General features: G+C 38.9%; 1 protein-coding gene across 2 annotated transcripts in view; it reads right to left on the minus strand.

Moving 5' to 3' along the window:
- The window catches only part of GDA (guanine deaminase), a 208,705-nt gene that overhangs the window by 30,699 nt on the left and 160,361 nt on the right, over positions 1-17,645 (minus strand). For both annotated transcript variants that reach the window (XM_087444482.1, XM_004439643.3), the window contains 3 exons: positions 14,881-14,969; positions 8,317-8,488; positions 670-757 (listed from right to left, as the gene is read on the minus strand). In XM_087444482.1, coding sequence (XP_087300608.1) covers positions 670-757; positions 8,317-8,488; positions 14,881-14,969 — 349 coding nt within the window. The remainder of the gene's footprint in view (positions 1-669; positions 758-8,316; positions 8,489-14,880; positions 14,970-17,645) is intronic.

The raw sequence follows: 17,645 nt of genomic DNA on the forward strand, positions 1-17,645 counted from the left end.
TGAGTTTTGGAACCATCCATCGAAATCCAGTCTCAGCTCTGCTTACGAGCTGTGTGACCTGGGCACGTTACATAACCTCTCTGAGCATCAGTTTATCCACCCTTAACATGACGACATTATAAACTACCTCAAAGGCTGTTTGCAGCTGAGCTGAGATGATCCATGTAGAGTTCTTTTCACAATACCAGGCATCTAGTAAGAGCACTATATCTGTCACTAAAGTTATTAATCAATATGTGTACTTATTAAACAATTAAGCCTATCTGGCTCCTCGAGGGCAGAGACTATTTTCTGTTTCATTGTGTTCCCTGCATCTAGCACAATACTTTGAGTCTAGCCCACAGCCAAGACATATCTCTTGATTACAATAAACTGTTGCCACTGTTAGAATTAGAAAACCTGCTCCAAAAAGCCCTAAATTAATACACAAAATTCAGATCCATACACATCATTTTGTAACCAAAAGCGAAAAGTAAACACTGAAACTACTTAGACAACAGAAAAAAATTCAAGGGCCACAGTGATACGCAAACACCTAATTACTTGCAAGCAATGCAATGCACAAATTCTAGCAATTAAAAGGCAGGACTGCTCACAAGTATCAGTTATTGCCAGGCCTGTCTGGCTGTCTGCTTGATGCACCCATAAACCAGACTTTCATCTCCTCACCTGTAATTTCTGCAAGGAGCAGAGATGAGTCAGTGTGAATTGTTGCAAAGTAACAAGCGGTGGTTGTTCCATTCTTTAGTGTTCGCCTCTAAAAATAAATCACAAAACCATGAATCGCCTGAGCCCAGAAAAGTCACATGGCATATACAGATGAAAATAAAATTCCAGTTTTTAATTTTAACATGTTTTTATATAAAGGTATGCCATTTGATATGAAATACAGTTAAGGTAAATGTCAAAAGTATTTATATTTCAAAAGTGTTAGCTGGAAGAGATGTTGATACTTTTGATATCCCAGATTCACACAGTTCTGTGTCGCAGAATTCATAAAATGTGATACTAATTAATTCTTTATTTTTTAGGATTGTTTAAGGATATGCAAACTTCATTGCATCTGGGAGTGAATAAATGAAATTTTTCTATCTTTTACAGGATAAAATTATCCAGCCAGACTTCTAGTTCAACCCGGCAGATTGGTCACATGTATCTGTTTTCCTTTCTCAGCAAATTTCCACCAAAATAACAGTAAAAGGGTATAAAATTTATTAATGAATAAGAAGAGAAGAGACTTGAGCAGAGGAAACATTTCAACATCTTCTTGGAAGAAAAAATCATGGACGAGAACCCAGGGGCCACTTGGAAAGAGAGAGAGAGAGAGAGAGACGCACATGGTTGTTACAGGGAATTGGCTAAAAGTCTGTAGACAGATGATTAGACTCCGACAGGACCTTGCTCCTCCCTGTTGGAGTCAGCCAACCACCCCTAACCTGCGCTTTGCAGAAGAGATTCACTCTTCGTAGAAATTACATAGTGGTTTTTAGAACGTATTTAAATAAAACTTTGTAGTATTTAGAGTGTACAAATCCCACAGGACCAGGTGAGGCACGGACTGAAAAGAAGAAGTTTAAGTGGGTATCCAGCTGACCTCTGGGACCTTCGTTTTTCTTCCCCCAAACACCACACGTACTACTCCCACTACTCCTGGCAGGACTGAAGGACTCTTTCCTAGAGAAGATGAACGGCTGTAGAAGAAAGATGTCCCACAATGATATTTGGGGCCCACAATGAAAAGGCCGTTTACTCCTTCACGGCTCATCCTATAATTAAAGTTCACCAGTCAACAAGTGCTACCCCTACCCGGATCTTCCAGTCTGTGTCTTGGAGCATCACACTTAAATATGAATGTACATTTGAAGTTCAATAGACACTGGAGGAAAGCTACTATAAGAGAGAGGAGAAGGGAATGAAGGAAGAATCTGGAAAATAATCTTGGAGAAAACAGGCAATCTATAGGGTCAGAAGGAAGCTTGATTAAAAAAAAACTGTGATTAACATTCTCAAAGAAATAAAAGAAGATATTTTATCCAAAAGACAAGAAGAGAATTCTAGGAAAATCAGAGAACAAGAGCTCTTTGAATGTAAAAATATTAACAATAAAATTTGGAAGTCAATAGAAGGGTTGTAGGGTAAATTAGAAGAGAATTTCTCAGGGAAAAAACATGGAAGCCAGGGGTGAAAAGATAAGAAAACTATGCTCAATCTAGGAGGTCCAACATTTAGAATAAGAGTTCTAAAAAAATTTTTTAAGCACAGGAAATGGAGGGGGTGAAATTATCTGAAAAATAATACTATTCTCCAAAGTGCAAATCCTCATAGAATGCTCAACACAGTGAATGAAAAACAGAAGCCAAAGTAAGGCACACAATTGTGAGATATTAAGTCTACAAGTAAAGAGAAGATACTAAAAGCTTCCAGGAAAAGAAAAGCAGTCACAGACACACGACAGGAATCACAATGGCACTGGATTTATCACCAGTGATGCTGAAAGCAGAGGAACAAAGCCTTCAGAATTCTGGAGGAAAGTTATTTTTAATGTAGAATTTTATACCCTGGTAAATTACCAGTCAAGTATGAAGGTAGAAAAGAGATATAATGAGATATACGAAGACTTGAAAATTTTTCCCTTCTTTGGAAGCTCCTAGAAGATGCGTTCTAACAAAATGAGAGAGTGATGCAAAGAAAAGGAATTCCTGGATCCAGAAAACTGGAATTAAACCCAGGGGAGAGGGGAACGCCCAGATTACAGCAGTGCTAGAGAATCCTGACCAGAGAGAAACAGGGAATGGGAGGCAGTGGGAAGATTTCGAGAAATAAAGTGACGCTGATATTGCCTGATCTGTCTGAGCACTTGGAAAAAGTACTGGTTGACCTGAGTGAGGTCTGTCTTTAGTAGAAGTTTTTTTTTTTCTTCTTTTTATTGTCAGGACAATTTAGGTTAGCTAGGTTCACAGCAAAATCGAGAGGAAGGTACAAAGATATCCCCCATGCTCCCAGCCCCCAGACACAGCAGAAGCTTTCTAAAATGCAGAGGAGGGGCCGGCCCAGTGGCGCAAGTGGTTAAGTGCGCGCGCTCTGCTGCCGTGGCCCGGGGTTCACCGGTTAGGATCCTGGGCGTGCACCGACTTACCACTTGGTAAGCCATGCTGTGGCAGCGTCCCATATACAGTAGAGGAAGATGGGCACGGATGTTAGCCCAGGGCCACTCTTCCTCAAGAAAAAAGGGGAGGATTGGCATCAGATGTTTGCTCAGGGCTAGTCCTCCTCACTAACTAACTAACTAACTAACTAACTAACTAACTAAATAAATAAATAAATAAATCGCAGAGGAAAACCCTCCCGACCGGGTTCTCACTTGCTTCTTGCATATTATGAGCCATGTGACCTTAAGAAAGATTACTTTCTCAACATCAGCTTCCTCATTTGTGAAATAAGAGAGCTCTCTTGACTAGAACAGGGGTTGGGTTAGCAACTCGAATGTCTGCAGGAACAAAGTAGTTTGGACTTAAGATAATAAGGAAGAACAAGCTCTATCTTAGCTGCCTCCACTCAGCTTCAGCCAATTGTTGAAAAAAAGCAAATGAGAGCCCAGTGATATCAGCTAGTCCCAAAGGTCAAGAGAAGGAAATCTGGATTTTTATGTCAATCTTTTCAAATTTTAAGACACTTTGCATGTGAAAGAAAATAAGTTTGGCTGCCAGTGGAGAATGTTTAGAGCCTGTCAGCCACAGAAAAGGGTGGGCTAGCTCTCTATCCGAATCACAAATCCAGGAGAGAAGCTAATACCATGACAGAGGCATCGAATTCAACTCCAGCAACTAGAAAAGTGCCTGGATCCTAGTGTGTGCTCAGAAAATATCCGCTGAATGAACACCTGAAGAAGCAGAATTACTAAAGCAACAAGAGGTATAAAATGAACTAAATTATCATCCTTAAATGAACAAGATGGGACACTGTATCCTTGAAAGAGGAACAGGCTATTATAACACAAGAGTGAATTAATAACTTGCAAAATTGGGCCACGGCATTCTGTAAGAATGTAGCACGAAAGGATATACAGAAGTGTCAACATTTTTCTAACAGGAGTTACCAAAAGAAAGAGCAGATTGGAGGGAAGAATATACTGACACAGAGAGAAAGAGAGAGAGAGAATGAATTTGTGTGAGAGAGAGAAATTTATTTCCCACAATGGAAGACAGGAGTTCTCATACTGAAATAACTATATATTAAAGAGAATGAACTGAAAAAAAGATCTGTAAGTGAAATTTCAGAACACCAAGAATGAAGCAAATCCTGTAGGCCAGTAAATTAGCTAAAAAGGAATGAGAATCAGATTGACATCAGCACACTGGATGCTGGTGGGCAAATAATTTCAAATAGAATTCTCCCTACAGCTAAAGCGCATCATTCAAGAGTCAGAACAAAGTAAAACCACTTTTTGGTAATTCAAAGATTTGAAATGTGTATCATTTCAAATGAATTATTAAAAAGAATTATTAAAAGAATTATCAGAGGCTATATTACAAGAAAATGAAAAATGAATCTAAAAGCAAAACAAGGGATCTAAATAGCAAAAGAAAAAGTAAAGCTCTTTGTTAAATTAAGTGCAGATGTTGAAAAATAACAAACTGGAATTAAATTAAGATAAATTTTAAGATATTAAATTTAAAAGTTAAAACTTACTTTAAATTAAATATAGATGGTGAAAAAAATTAACTGGAACTAAAATCTCAGATGCTATAACACAGGACATGGTGGGGGGTCATACCACAAAGAAGGGAAGAGTATGTAAGGTTCTTGCCTTGTTATATGGGAGAAGATAGAGGGAAATGATAGAAAATGTTTAACACTTTTAACTTAATCTAATAGAGATATAAAAGTGTCATATCGACAGAGAAAACATCGTATTTAAAAAAGTGTACAGAATAAAAATTGACCTTTTGTTAGGTCATAAAAGAACAGTGAACTAATTCCCAAGAAAAATAATCACACAAGTTCCATTTACTAACCAGAATAAAATGAAACTCAAAATTAAAACAGAAGCGTAATCTAACATTCTCTAAATTCTCAAAATTTTAAACATCTTCCTAAAACCTAGGCTTGACGATGAAATCAAAATGGAAAATTTCGGCTATTTAGCAACGAGGACAATGGAATTACAACCCAGATAGACAACAACAGCGAGTCCTTCCTCTGAGTCAGGGGGAGAAAAGCTTCTCATCCAGAAAAGCTTCTGGATGGACTGGAAGGAATTAGAAAGACTAGAAAGTTCTAGAATCTGCCCAAATTATAATTAAAGGAGAGGACAGGGAGATCCCACAGAGGGACAGGACAGGGAGAGCCCACAGAGGGGGAAAAAAAGGAAGGGAGGAAGGAAAGGAGGGAAAGAAGGAAGAAAAGAATTCTCGAAGCTACTCCTGTTTGTTCCCATCGAGTTCAGCCTATTTAACAAACTAGCCACCTGTGTGTGACTTATGTAATTGAAAAAAATAAGAGTTTGGCTTAAAAATCTTACTAGACAGGCCATCTAAACTGCAGCTACTTCCCTCTTCATCTATTTTATGTTCCAGACCCCATTCCACCCTAGTTTCTCATAAGCTTTTGAAAGGGCTTTTCCATTAATGATGATTTTATATGTTTCCCATTTATAAAGAAATAGCATCAAACTGTTGGCTGTGTTTCCCAACCTTTCCTCAGCCTTCCATTCTTGACAAGAAGGGTCTTGAGACCAAGCTTTTTGAGCTCAAAGTAGATTCCAAACTTAAGATGAACCATGATCTTCAAGGCCAGTAGCAATGGCCCCTTAACAGATCAGACAATTGCTATGAGCTAAAATAGGGGAAAATGAGTGACCTGACTCCCTGTCTTTTCACTTTGTACTTTAATGACCTGATACCCCTTTGGAATTATCTGGATTCATCTGTGGAATCTTTGACAACCCCGTAGAGTAAGCATATTCATTCTATTATCCAGGAGAATATTTGCACCTAGTTTGTCTTGGCACATTTACCAGGAACCTCACTCTCCAGTCCCATGTCTGTCATATAATACATAGATTCCTGAACTTTCTAGTCTTTTTAGTTCATTACAGTCCAGTTTGAAACTGCAATCCCTCACCCAGTTTGCAATGTTTACAGGGAGATATTCCAGGATTGACTTACTGGGATTTTTTTCTTAATAATCTCAGGAGATGTTTGCTAATATATACTTAAAATTATTTGCAGATTGAATGATCACTATCAAAATCTATGGTGCAAAACTCTTGGGACTTGATTGCCCATTTGTTGAAGTGTAGATCTAGGACTGTTTTCTCAGAAAGAAAATAAAAAAAATTCTTGGTTCTATTCATGGGTACTGCCTTCATACACCTTTACATTGCCATGGGCAGTCTCCAGCCTAGGGACAGGTTGTAGTTAACATATCTCAACTTTCTTAAACAGAGGTTAACCATACCCTCTGCTCATCCAACTCTTAAAGTGTGTGGGCCCGCTCATAATCAGAAACATAACTAGAAACACTGCAAACATTTGTAGAAAATAACACCCATTTTGTACTCCTTGGCATCAAATACTTAAACAAATCTCTGATGTAAGAAATAATATTTGTGGAGTAGTGCCTGAGGATAGATAGTTCTAAATACTCTCTCTAAACATAAAAGACTGATGTAGTACTTTTTGATACTATAGCACCTCGAAAATATAGATTTTGTCAACGTAGCATGTAACTATATTGAAATATTGGGATTAATTTTCTTAAATTTCAGTATGAGGAATAGATATGCTTTATCTTAACAAATGTTTTATTTTTTATCATACATACAGAGTAAATTTCAAAATTGATTTCCCTCTCTGGGTCAGCTGTTAGATACTTAAAGCTAAATTTGTGACAAATTCTAACAAGTGCATGGACCCCCATGGCATACACTTACTTCTTGGTTTTATTTTATTTATCCTCCCCCCTTTTCTTCCTTTGCTGTGATTTTGTGACTCATTTTCTTCTGTTGTATACTATGTAATTTTAAAACATCTCAAACTCTTTTTAGAACAATGCAAGGTATAAATAAATTTTGAGAATAAAAAGATTTAGCGTGGTTAACACAATCCATTAACACAATGCGCCAGCAACTTCATACACAGCTTTAGCACTTCTCAGTTTTTCTGGTGTCATGTGGATGCATGCTAAATATGTAAGATCCACAATTACACTGAATTTATAATTAAGTGAGGAAAGTGTATAAATGATAGAGCTTGCTTTTACTCCTCAAGGCTTGAATGACGCAAGACCAGGGAAACTGGCAGGATGGCTAAGTCACTGTATAAGGCTTATAATATTGTCACCATCACATAGCCATCGCTTTAGGAGAAAACCCATCAATGGGTCCAACAAAAATGCAGGAATCTTCAGACTAAGTATGCTGAATGACAGGAGGTAGTGGTCAGATAGGAAGGTATTTGCGGCTTTAATTCTCAACTGCAGAAGCTGTTTCTGGTTGCTGAGTGGAGTGGGCACAGGGCTGGAGTAAAAAGAAGGGAACTAATTTTCTTGAGAGAGTGGAAGGAAGGACATTTTCAGAGCCTTCAATACATGGTGGGCACACAACCGCAGCTGCTGTTCAATGACTGAACTAGCTCCATAGTTCCCTCTAGTGGTGCTCATGCTCATCACATCTCCACATGCCCTGCAATTGGGGGCGATCCTATTTTCCCTCCTTGCGAAGGTACCAAAATAATGTGACGTCCTTCTAACTGTAATTTGAAATTTTAATTTGAAATTTCCTTGGGTATTTTTTTAAAGCAAACACATAGAGTACTTACCATGTGTCAGGTACTATTCTAAGAATCTCACGTTATTACTAACTTGCTTAATTATCATAATCATAATAATCATATGAAGTAGGTACTATCATTATCTCTATTTTTTTACAGATGGGGAAAATGAGTCACAGAACTTTCCAAAGGTTACACAGCTATTCCATATGGTCCCTAGGACAGTATTGTGGATTGGCAGGAGTAAGAGAACACACATATGCATTAAACCCAAATTTAGTAAAGTAAAACACAATACGTAAAAGAGAGTAATGGAAGCCCAGGGGACTCAGGAATTTGGATTCAAGTTCTGTCTTTGCTAGTGACTAGCTGTGAAGGTGAGGTGGTCACAAACCTACCTGGCTTGTGAAAGAAATAAAAAAATCTCTATAGTCCATTCTAGCCTTAACTGCCTGAGTTTTATAATTTAAATTTGCCTCAAGGAATGGATGTTTCTATAGATGACCAGACATAATACACCAATACTCAAAATCGGGATACTTACGACAACTCTGGTATATACTTCTTCAGCAAAGTCGATGCTCCGGAATCTGTGTTCTGTGGGAAAGGTGTACTTGGTCAGCCACTCCAAAAGTGGCAAGTCCACATTACTCCCAGCAAAAAAATACTGAGGGGCATGGATGTGCGTATCAACCAGCCCAGGTATGAAGAACTCACTGGAAATGAAGATGAGAGGAAAAGAATTTAATAACATCTGTAGTCATTTCCCATATCTTTAAATCACATTTTCTCTTGGAATGATGTACCATCACCCCACCCAGGTTTAGAGCTGACGCAATCAGACGACTGTAAATTATACTATTATTTAGAGGTCAGGAAGTAACAATAAAGCTCTGCTAGGAGGAAGACAGCTCTTAAGTTGCAAGGGCAGCTGTGAAGTTAACAAAAGATGATGAAGGAAGAAAAAAGCACAGCATTGAGCAGAAGGAAAGCAGTCGTCGCACAAGATATCAGAGAAGCTATGATTTCATCCTGTGACCTTGTTCTCATAATTGGGGGCTGCAGGACAGAGAGCAAAGATGAGACAGGAGGGCTTCAAAACTTCTAGAGCCATGCTGAGGAAGTGCACACAGCAACTAAGGGTGACTGAAGACGAGAAACAGAGTGGCCACCATTTTAGACCTAATGGTCATCTGGACCTTAGCTGACTAGCAATCTAGCCCTTTCCCACGTGATGTAGGGGCAGCAGCCAGAGGAAACTGAGGCTGGTTAGAGACAGCAATCTTAGGTGATAAGAGTATCAGTGGGTGAGTGGTGTAAAGTCAAGAGAAGATACAGTTGCAACGCTATGACCACCATTCTCCCCGTGCTTCTGATCACTCCTGCTGGTACTCTGATCCACCAATTAATTTTCACATTTCTGTTAATTCTTATAACAGGAAGTCCTGGAAAGATGTTCTTAAGAGTTTTCAGAGACACTACCCACAGAACTGAGGCAGCCCAACGCTAACAGATACTTAAAGCTTTTCTAAAGAACTAATCCAGTTCACTGTGTCTATTAAGTGTCTAATCTCATCCAAACAGGTATTTGTTAAAAGATAGTATGCACCATCACCTCAAGTAGATATTAATTATATTTTACATACATAAGGAACTTGAACTTAAAATTTGACATAACAAAGAATCCCTTACACTACCAATTCAAATGTATACTACCTAAATGGAAGACAAATAAAGCCATGATCTTCTTTATATGCTTTATTTTTAAAAAATGAGAACTAGGAACGGTGGTGATAATGATAATGATGATGGTGAGGGCAGGTGATGTTTGCTGAAGACGTACATGTACTGGGCACCGGGCACAGCGTTTTCTGTGCATCATATTCTTTGTTGGAGGCAGTTTATTATAAGGGTTAAGTATATACATTCTTGACTCAGACTGCCTGATTTTGAGTTCAGGCCCCACCATAAAACAGCAGTGGGCTATTCAACATGTTATGTAACCTCTCTGTGACTCAGTTTCCCCTTATGTAAAATGGAGATAGTAGTAGTGCCATAGGGCTGTTGTGAGGATTGAGGATTGAGCTAGATAATGGAAAGCCAACAAAAAATATTAGCTGTGATGATGATGCAACGCTCACAAAAAACTTATGAAGTAGTATTGTTATCCCCATTTGCATAAGAGTAAACTGAAGCTCAGGAAATTTAAATAGCTTGAAAAAAGTAATCATTCAACTAGTCAGCTCTGGAGCCTGGACTCAAACCCAGGTAGTTCGTCTGCAGACTCAGTACCCTTGTCACTGCCCTCTGCGTGACAGAATTCTTCATTCACTCTGGAAATGAAGAGCATGACAACCTGTAAGCATGGCAAGAAGGGCCTACAATGTGGGCTTACAGTGGGGGCGGGGTGCAGAGAGGGAGGATGAAATACGGATTCCCCTCAGGTGTCAGTCACTGAGCTCTGCAGGATACTTCAGTCCTTGGGGCGTTTACTGTCTCCACCAGCAGAAAAATGGGATGCAGTGTGATTTCTTCATGTAGTTGAATTGTTCAATCAAATAATATTTCCCAAGCACCTACTATGTTTAAGAAACTCTGCTAAGCCTTGTAGGGAGTTCAAAGAGAAATAAGACATCTTCTTGTCCTCAAAGGGATTATAATCTAGTTGAGGAATTAGGGAAGAGTGAGGGCATCTGTGTGTGTGTGTGCATGTGTGTGTGACAGAGAGAGAGAGAGACAGAAAGGAAAGGTGGAAAGAAAGAGAGAGGTAGCTCTGGTCAAAATAGAAAGGGTCTTAGTGATTTACCCAAGTGAAACAAAACATATGTTTACAAAAAGGGTTGTACAAGAATGTTTATAGTAGCTTTATTCATACTAGCCTCAAATTGGAAATAGTCCAAATACCATAGGAAAATAAACTGTGGTATATTGACATGACACAATGGAATACTATTCAGCAAAGAAAAAGAATGAACTACTGATACACACAACAGTACAGATAAATCTCAAAAACATTATGTCGAATGAATTCAGACATAAAAGAGTATATATTGAGTTATTCCATTTAAATAGTGTTCAAAAACAGTCAAAAGTAATCTATGTGATAGAAATCAAACGGTGAGGGGCTGGAAGGAGTACAAAGGAACTTTCTAGGATGATAGGAATGTTTTATATCTTGATTGGTGTGTTGGTTACATAGGTATCTATATTTGTCAAACTTTATCAAATTATATAACTAAGATCTATGCGTTTTACTATATAAAAATGTTTCCTAAAAACTACAAAAAAAGTTGTTTTAGAAAGGGTCTTGAACATTCAGTTTAGTGAATTAACATGTATTTGTTATTCTGTAGCCAAAAGGGAGCGGATCATAATGGTATTTGTTTCTTTGTTTTTTACTTTCTTTGCAGAACTGTGACACACTGAACCTAAAGGTTAGGAAGACGAACCTGGTGGCGGCAGGCACACGTAGGGAGACTCCTGCAATCTCTCCAGCATGAGATTTCTGAACAAAGATTATGGGGATGGGAACAGAAAGGAAACAGATGAACACAGGAGAAGGCACTTGGTCTTTTATTAGCTCTAGGAAGCAAAGGAGAGGAATAGTCAAAGAGAGTACATTTTTGAGCCTGTGAGGCTGAACACATGGCAAAGTACAGAGACGATAGAAGGAAAGCCTATTTGATGTCATCTTCAGCCTACAGTCAAAGTATGACCTCCAAGTCTGCAAATAGCAATTGGAAACGTGGGATAAGAGGCCACAAAAGTTACAGATGAGATTAAGATCTGAGAGTCTCCTCTGTCACTTCTAGAAGTTGGTCCTAGAAATTGGCAGTGCCAGAGATTTCTACGGAAGGAAGAACAAAACTAAACCTTCAGCAGTACCCTCCACTTAAGGAGTAAGAGTGAGGAAGAAGGTCCTGCTCCATCTTGGAAGAGTCATTGTCAGGAGGATAGAGGGAGACCCAGGACAGAGAGCATTGAGGAGAGCAATGAAGGGAGGGAGTACAGGACAGTGACCACTGTCAAAAACTGCAAGAGTCAAGGACAAGTGGCCTCAGGAAAAACCCAGAAACCTCATTTCTGTGCAATGATTGGGGAGGTACCCAAATTCACATGGATTCAGGCCTTCATTATATAAGTACTTACTGAGTCTCTAGTATGTTTTAGTTACTATCCTACTATCTGAGGTGCTGAGGACAGAGCCACGCACAAGAAAGAGGTGTTAGGGGAAGTAGTGGGCAACAACTATTTGGTGGTGACAGTTAGAATGGTAATGTAGGGAAGAACGAAAGTCACTTGTTTTCCACGCTGGAGAAACCCGAGCATGTTCCAAGGGCAGCAGAGATGAAAGAAGCAAAGGCGATAACTCAGGCTACGAAGTCTTCAGAGGCAACAAAAGAGCAAGGAATTATTGCATCTGAAGTGTAACTTCCGTCCAGAAAAGCTAGCAATCCTTTTTAGGAAACAGGAAGCACTGTGAAAGGCATATTAATAGGAACATTCACATAATCAAAAATTATAGTCCAGGATTGTGACAGATATCGGCACACGCAAGAGTGGGGACTGTCAGAACTGCACGTGAGATTCAAGGTCACTGAGCCCAACTATTCATTTTACGGAGAGAGCGAAAGGAAGCTCTGGGTGGCAAGCTCATTTTCAGACATGCTATTCATTAGTGGCCCAGCCAGGGTTAGGACTCAGTTCTCCATTCAAGACATCACTTGCAGCTAAATCGTAGCCATCACAAGTCAAGGTGCAGGCAAAGCAGAGATGTGGCTTGGAGGCTGAAGCAGCAGAAGGTGAAGAAGCGCTCCTTTCTCCTTCCGCTTTTCAGCCTTCCTCTTTGCACTTTACTTAATTCCCTTAGAAAATCTCGACTTCCTCCAGATAAAAACCATCAACTTCATATTCTAAACCTGCAATGCTGGCCAGGCTGTATTAGAACCTGAGGAAGAAGAACAGTGTGCCCCTATAGACACTTATCAAAACATCCACCCATCTTTTAACCAAGTGGAAAACATTAATTAAAGCCCTACAATCAAAACACGTGACTGTATACAAAAGTCTGAGTTGCCCAATCTATTCACACACCAGTGTCAACCCTCACCAAACCAACCTGCAGGGGGTGTGATGGTCCCAGGCCTGGGAGCCCCAGGCTGTTTGAAAATGACTGTTTTGTTGCACAAAAATGCAAGGGTGTTAAAGAAACAACAATGTCCCGTCTGTATTTAAAATTTTGGTATTTTGTTTATCGTGGATTTTTTGCATTAATTTTGATTTTTAAAAATATTCGTTAAACTATTACTTATCTTGATCACTGAGTTTTTTGCCCTTCGCACCACCCTTGAATTCTGTGCCCAGGGGGAATGCCTCACTCGCCTCACCCTAATCTTGGCCCTGCCAACCTCTCCACGGTCCATGGCCACAATCTGACCCACTCCCACCAAAGCACTGCTCGGAATGCTCCAGTTGTAATGTTTATTTTTTTAAAAAATCCACATTATGCCGATATAGACCTGAAGATACACTGAATCTATTACAGACTGTCAGAGATATCGTCTTCTGTGGTATTTTAACCCTAACAAAGAAATTCAGCTTCATATATCCTATGTGTTTAAGAATTACTTTGCATTTTAAATATGAATTTTCTTCAAAGACTTCAGTCTTCCACCAAAGTTTAAATTTTTTCTTATCTTACCACTTTTCTGTGTGTAGTACTTACAAGTCCCTGAGAATATGCATTTGTTTGATGGATTTAACTCCAAAAGCAGCCTCATAAAGAGGGACAGAAGGATGTAAAGACCCATGGATGTGTTCACCCCTCTCCCCATCCGCCAGCCACTCCAGTATCCTCTCACCCCCTCCCGCTCCATCGTGTCCACTCCCAAGCCTTCTTCTAATCCCTAAGGCACACAGGCAGGTGACTATAAATGTCAGTTGTTCCTCAACCTATACTCTCATGAAACTCTAGCAAGAGGAAGTAGACAGTAATAGCAGAAGTATCTGGAATTATCTCTAGGCTCATTGCATTCATCTCCATGCCCATTGCCCGCATGCTTCCAAGCCCATAGAGAGGCAGCAGCGAGAGGGAAGGAGGTAGGAGATATGAGTACAAATGTAAGTGCAACAAAACTTTACGACTAGTCACCCCATATCTCTGGACGGTGGCTGGCCCTCGGCCTCAAAGCCTTAGGGGTAACCCAACTCACAGATCTGCTGCAGGGGACGAGGCGTCCACATGATACAGGACAATCCTTTTGCTAACAGCCTAGGAGACAAGCTCAAGAAGGAAGGTGGCTTGCTGTACATCTAACAGCCACAAAGCTCTAGCATGAGGATCCAAGCCAGGTGCTGTAATTCCTGGTGCAGTGTTCTCAGTATGTTACTCTAAAGTCACTTCCCAAGTTATAAACATGTTTTTAGAATGAAAATGATTTTGATTGACCTTGGAACTTTTATGGACTGTGGAAACACACTTGGCCTAACACAAGATCAAATCTTTGAGTTTAAAAAAAGCATTCCCATTTCTATAAAACAAATCAACCAGGCTATGAAACAAATAGGCCATTCATAGGAAACACATTTTGCACAAACATTAAAAATAGCTAAAAGTAGTTGGAACATAAAATTGCAGCTCAGATGCCCTTGTGGAGATAGGTCTTCCCCAACCACACTATCAGAGTTACTGCTCTCACATCTCCCTGCTCTCCTTCCCACAGCTTCTATCACGCGCCCTCATCACTTCCCTTACAGAAGGTATCGCAACCACCACTGCCGTGCTTATGTATCTGTGCCCTTGTTTACACTGTTCTCCACAGGCTGTAAACCCTGGGAGGGCAAAGACTTTATAGAGCATATTCACCTCCACATCCCAGTTCTTGCACACAGTAAGCTCGACAAATATTTGCTGAATAAATAAACGAATGATGGCAGCCTCCAGTTCTTGAACTTTCTGTCCTACAGCTTCCTGTTCTATATTTACCTACTCCTTCCCACCTCACCCCTCCAAAAACAAACAAACCAATGTCTCTCTGTCTCTCAAGGCAGGTTTCTTATCATTGGAGACTGGCTAATGGTAAAAGAGAAGAAGTTGGCTAAGACTTACTGGTGGCTGAGTTCTCTTACTTCACATGGCTTGAAGCCCCATTCTTTGGCCAGCTTTTCTTGTTGGGATGCTTCTTCTAAAAACACTATCTTTAAAAAAAAGAAAGAAAAGAATCATGAATTAATGAACCATGGTCATTTGTTGTTATTAAATATCTAAATCTTTTTAAAAGAGACTATACTGTAGTTGAGTTAATTTTAAAAGGTATTTGATACCAAATGGGATACAGTTTGGAGGCAAAAAGACAGGTGTCTGCCTTTGCTTGCCCAAAGAAGTAAACTGCAGGAAACTTCTCCTTTTCTGCCATTCTATTGATTAAGTAAGACTTAAAAAATTCTAATTTGAAAGTATGGGTACTAAAAATGGCTAATTGATATCTATTTTCCCCACCCCCTAAAAATGATTAAAGGAAACAATTGTTTATAGAAAGTGTACCCCACTGCAGAAAAATGTAAGATTTTTGCAGGCTGTCATGGGAAATCCAAATGCAGAGGATAGTAGTAGTACATCACGGGGCAATTTATTAACACCGAATATAATTGCATGTAATAATTGCTGACAATTGAATCTTGGCATGAACTATGTTGACATTCTGAGGCTATACATCTGCTATCAAGAGCTCTGCTGTATTTTTCTAGTACTGTGTATGAGACAGTAACAGAGTGATCTCTGGCATGGGGCTTGTGAGCCTGAGGGCAACAGCTGGAAACCTTGGAGGGGGCTTCTGATCTCTCTTAGTCTGGTTTCCCCATCTGCAAACTGGGGCTACCACCAGTAAGTACTTCACAGGGCTATTGCGAGGACTAAATAGGATCATTTCAGTCAAGAAGTTAGCACATCCCTGGACCAAGGTTAAATGCTAGATACATTATATCTATTGTCGATTCTTTTTTAAGTACAGTGAGATTGTTTTCTCCATAAAAAATGAATTGCAGAGCAAGAAAGGACAAGGAAGAATGAAATATATATGCAGGAAATATCCTGTTTCATTTTTAAATGCAATATTGTGAGAATAAATGTTTCATGGAACGTGAAATACTGAAATGTAAAACTGGTAGATAAAATGTATCTAATTAATTAGAAGCAAGGCAATATACTGCAGGAAAAATAGTTTGTGGAACTGAAAATAAAATAAAATAAATATTGACTTCTCTCTTCATTGATGATATCCCTTTTTAAAAAACTGGGATTTTTTTTATCAGAAGAGAAAATAAAAATGTAATTCTTACAAATAAGGAAAAGAAATTCAATGATTCTAAAAACATATTTGGATCAATAAATATCAAAGCAGATATAAAATTAGTGAAAAATTACAAAAACAATTTATCAATATATCTGAGAGCTGATTTACCATTAAAGCCATAAATAAATGAATAAATAAATATAATATTTGTAAAGCACTACATTCACATATTTGAAAATATATTTGAAATAAACAGTTTTTGAGGAAAATATATATAATCAAAATTTATTCTAGAGAGACAAGAAAACTGAATGAACTAGCAACTCTAGAAGAAACTGAGGAAGTTTTACTAACCTTTCAGGAAAGCTCATGGTTCAGAACCATGCTGTCTAATAGAAATATAATGCCTGTCACGAATGCAACCCATATATATAATTTTAAATTTTCTAATAGCCACACTAAAAGTGTAAAAAGGAAAAGGTAAAACTAATTTTTTTTTTTTGTGAGGAAGATCAGCCCTGAGCTAACATTTACGCCAATCCTCCTCTTTTTTTTTTTTTTTTGGCTGAGGAAGACTGGCCCTGGGCTAACATCCATGCCCAACTTCCTCTACTTTATATGGGACATCACCACAGCATGGCCTGATAGGCAGTGCACCGGTGCACGCCCGGGATCCGAACCCGGGCCACCAGCAGCGGAGCACATGCACTTAACAGCTATGCCACAAGGCCAGCCCCCAAGTAAAATTAATTTTAATAAAATATTTTATTTAACCACATAGGTAGCCATGATAAAAGATTATCATGTTAATATATGAAATCAATATAAAAGTTAGTAATTTTAGTTTTGTTAGTACTTAATCTTTAAAATCCAGGATATGTTTTGCATTTAGAGAACATTCCAATCTGGTCGCTAAATTTTCACCACAAATACTTCATCTGTATATTTAGACTTTATATAATTTGCAAAAAGTAGATTCACATACCCAGGTTGTTCCAAAAACACTTAAAAGTTTTACAAAACTGAAATGAGTATCAATTTTTAAATGAAAAATTAAATTAAAAAAAAATAAGAAATAAAGAATTTAAAAATTCAGTTCCTGGGCCGGCTCGGTGGCACAGTGGTTAAGTGTGCACGCTGTGGTGGCCCAGGGTTCGCATGTTCGGATCCCAGGCTCCCAATGACGCACCACTTGTTAAGCCAGGCTGTGGTGCTGTCTCACATAAAGTAGAGGAAGATGGGCACGGATGTTAGCCCAGGACCAATCATCCTCAGCAAAAAGAGGAGGATTGGTGATGGATGTTAGCTCAGGGCTGATCTTCCTCACAAAAAAAAATTCAGTTCCTCAGTTGTACTAGCCACATTTCAAGTGCTTAACATATCATATTAGACAGACCACTTTCGGAGAATTTCATAGCAAAGTTCTTTTCAACTTACAAAGAACAGATAATGTCTGTACTAGGTAAAGAGCTCCAGAACGTGGAGAAAGAATGGACACTTTATTTCTAGGAAGCTAGCATAATCCTCATACCAACCCTTGACAAAGTGCACACAGATATACAAACACAGATACGCAAACAAA

Source organism: Ceratotherium simum, chromosome 20, assembly GCF_057802395.1.
Source record: "Ceratotherium simum simum isolate JZ-2026a chromosome 20, ASM5780239v1, whole genome shotgun sequence".
NCBI classification, from domain to species: domain Eukaryota; kingdom Metazoa; phylum Chordata; class Mammalia; order Perissodactyla; family Rhinocerotidae; genus Ceratotherium; species Ceratotherium simum.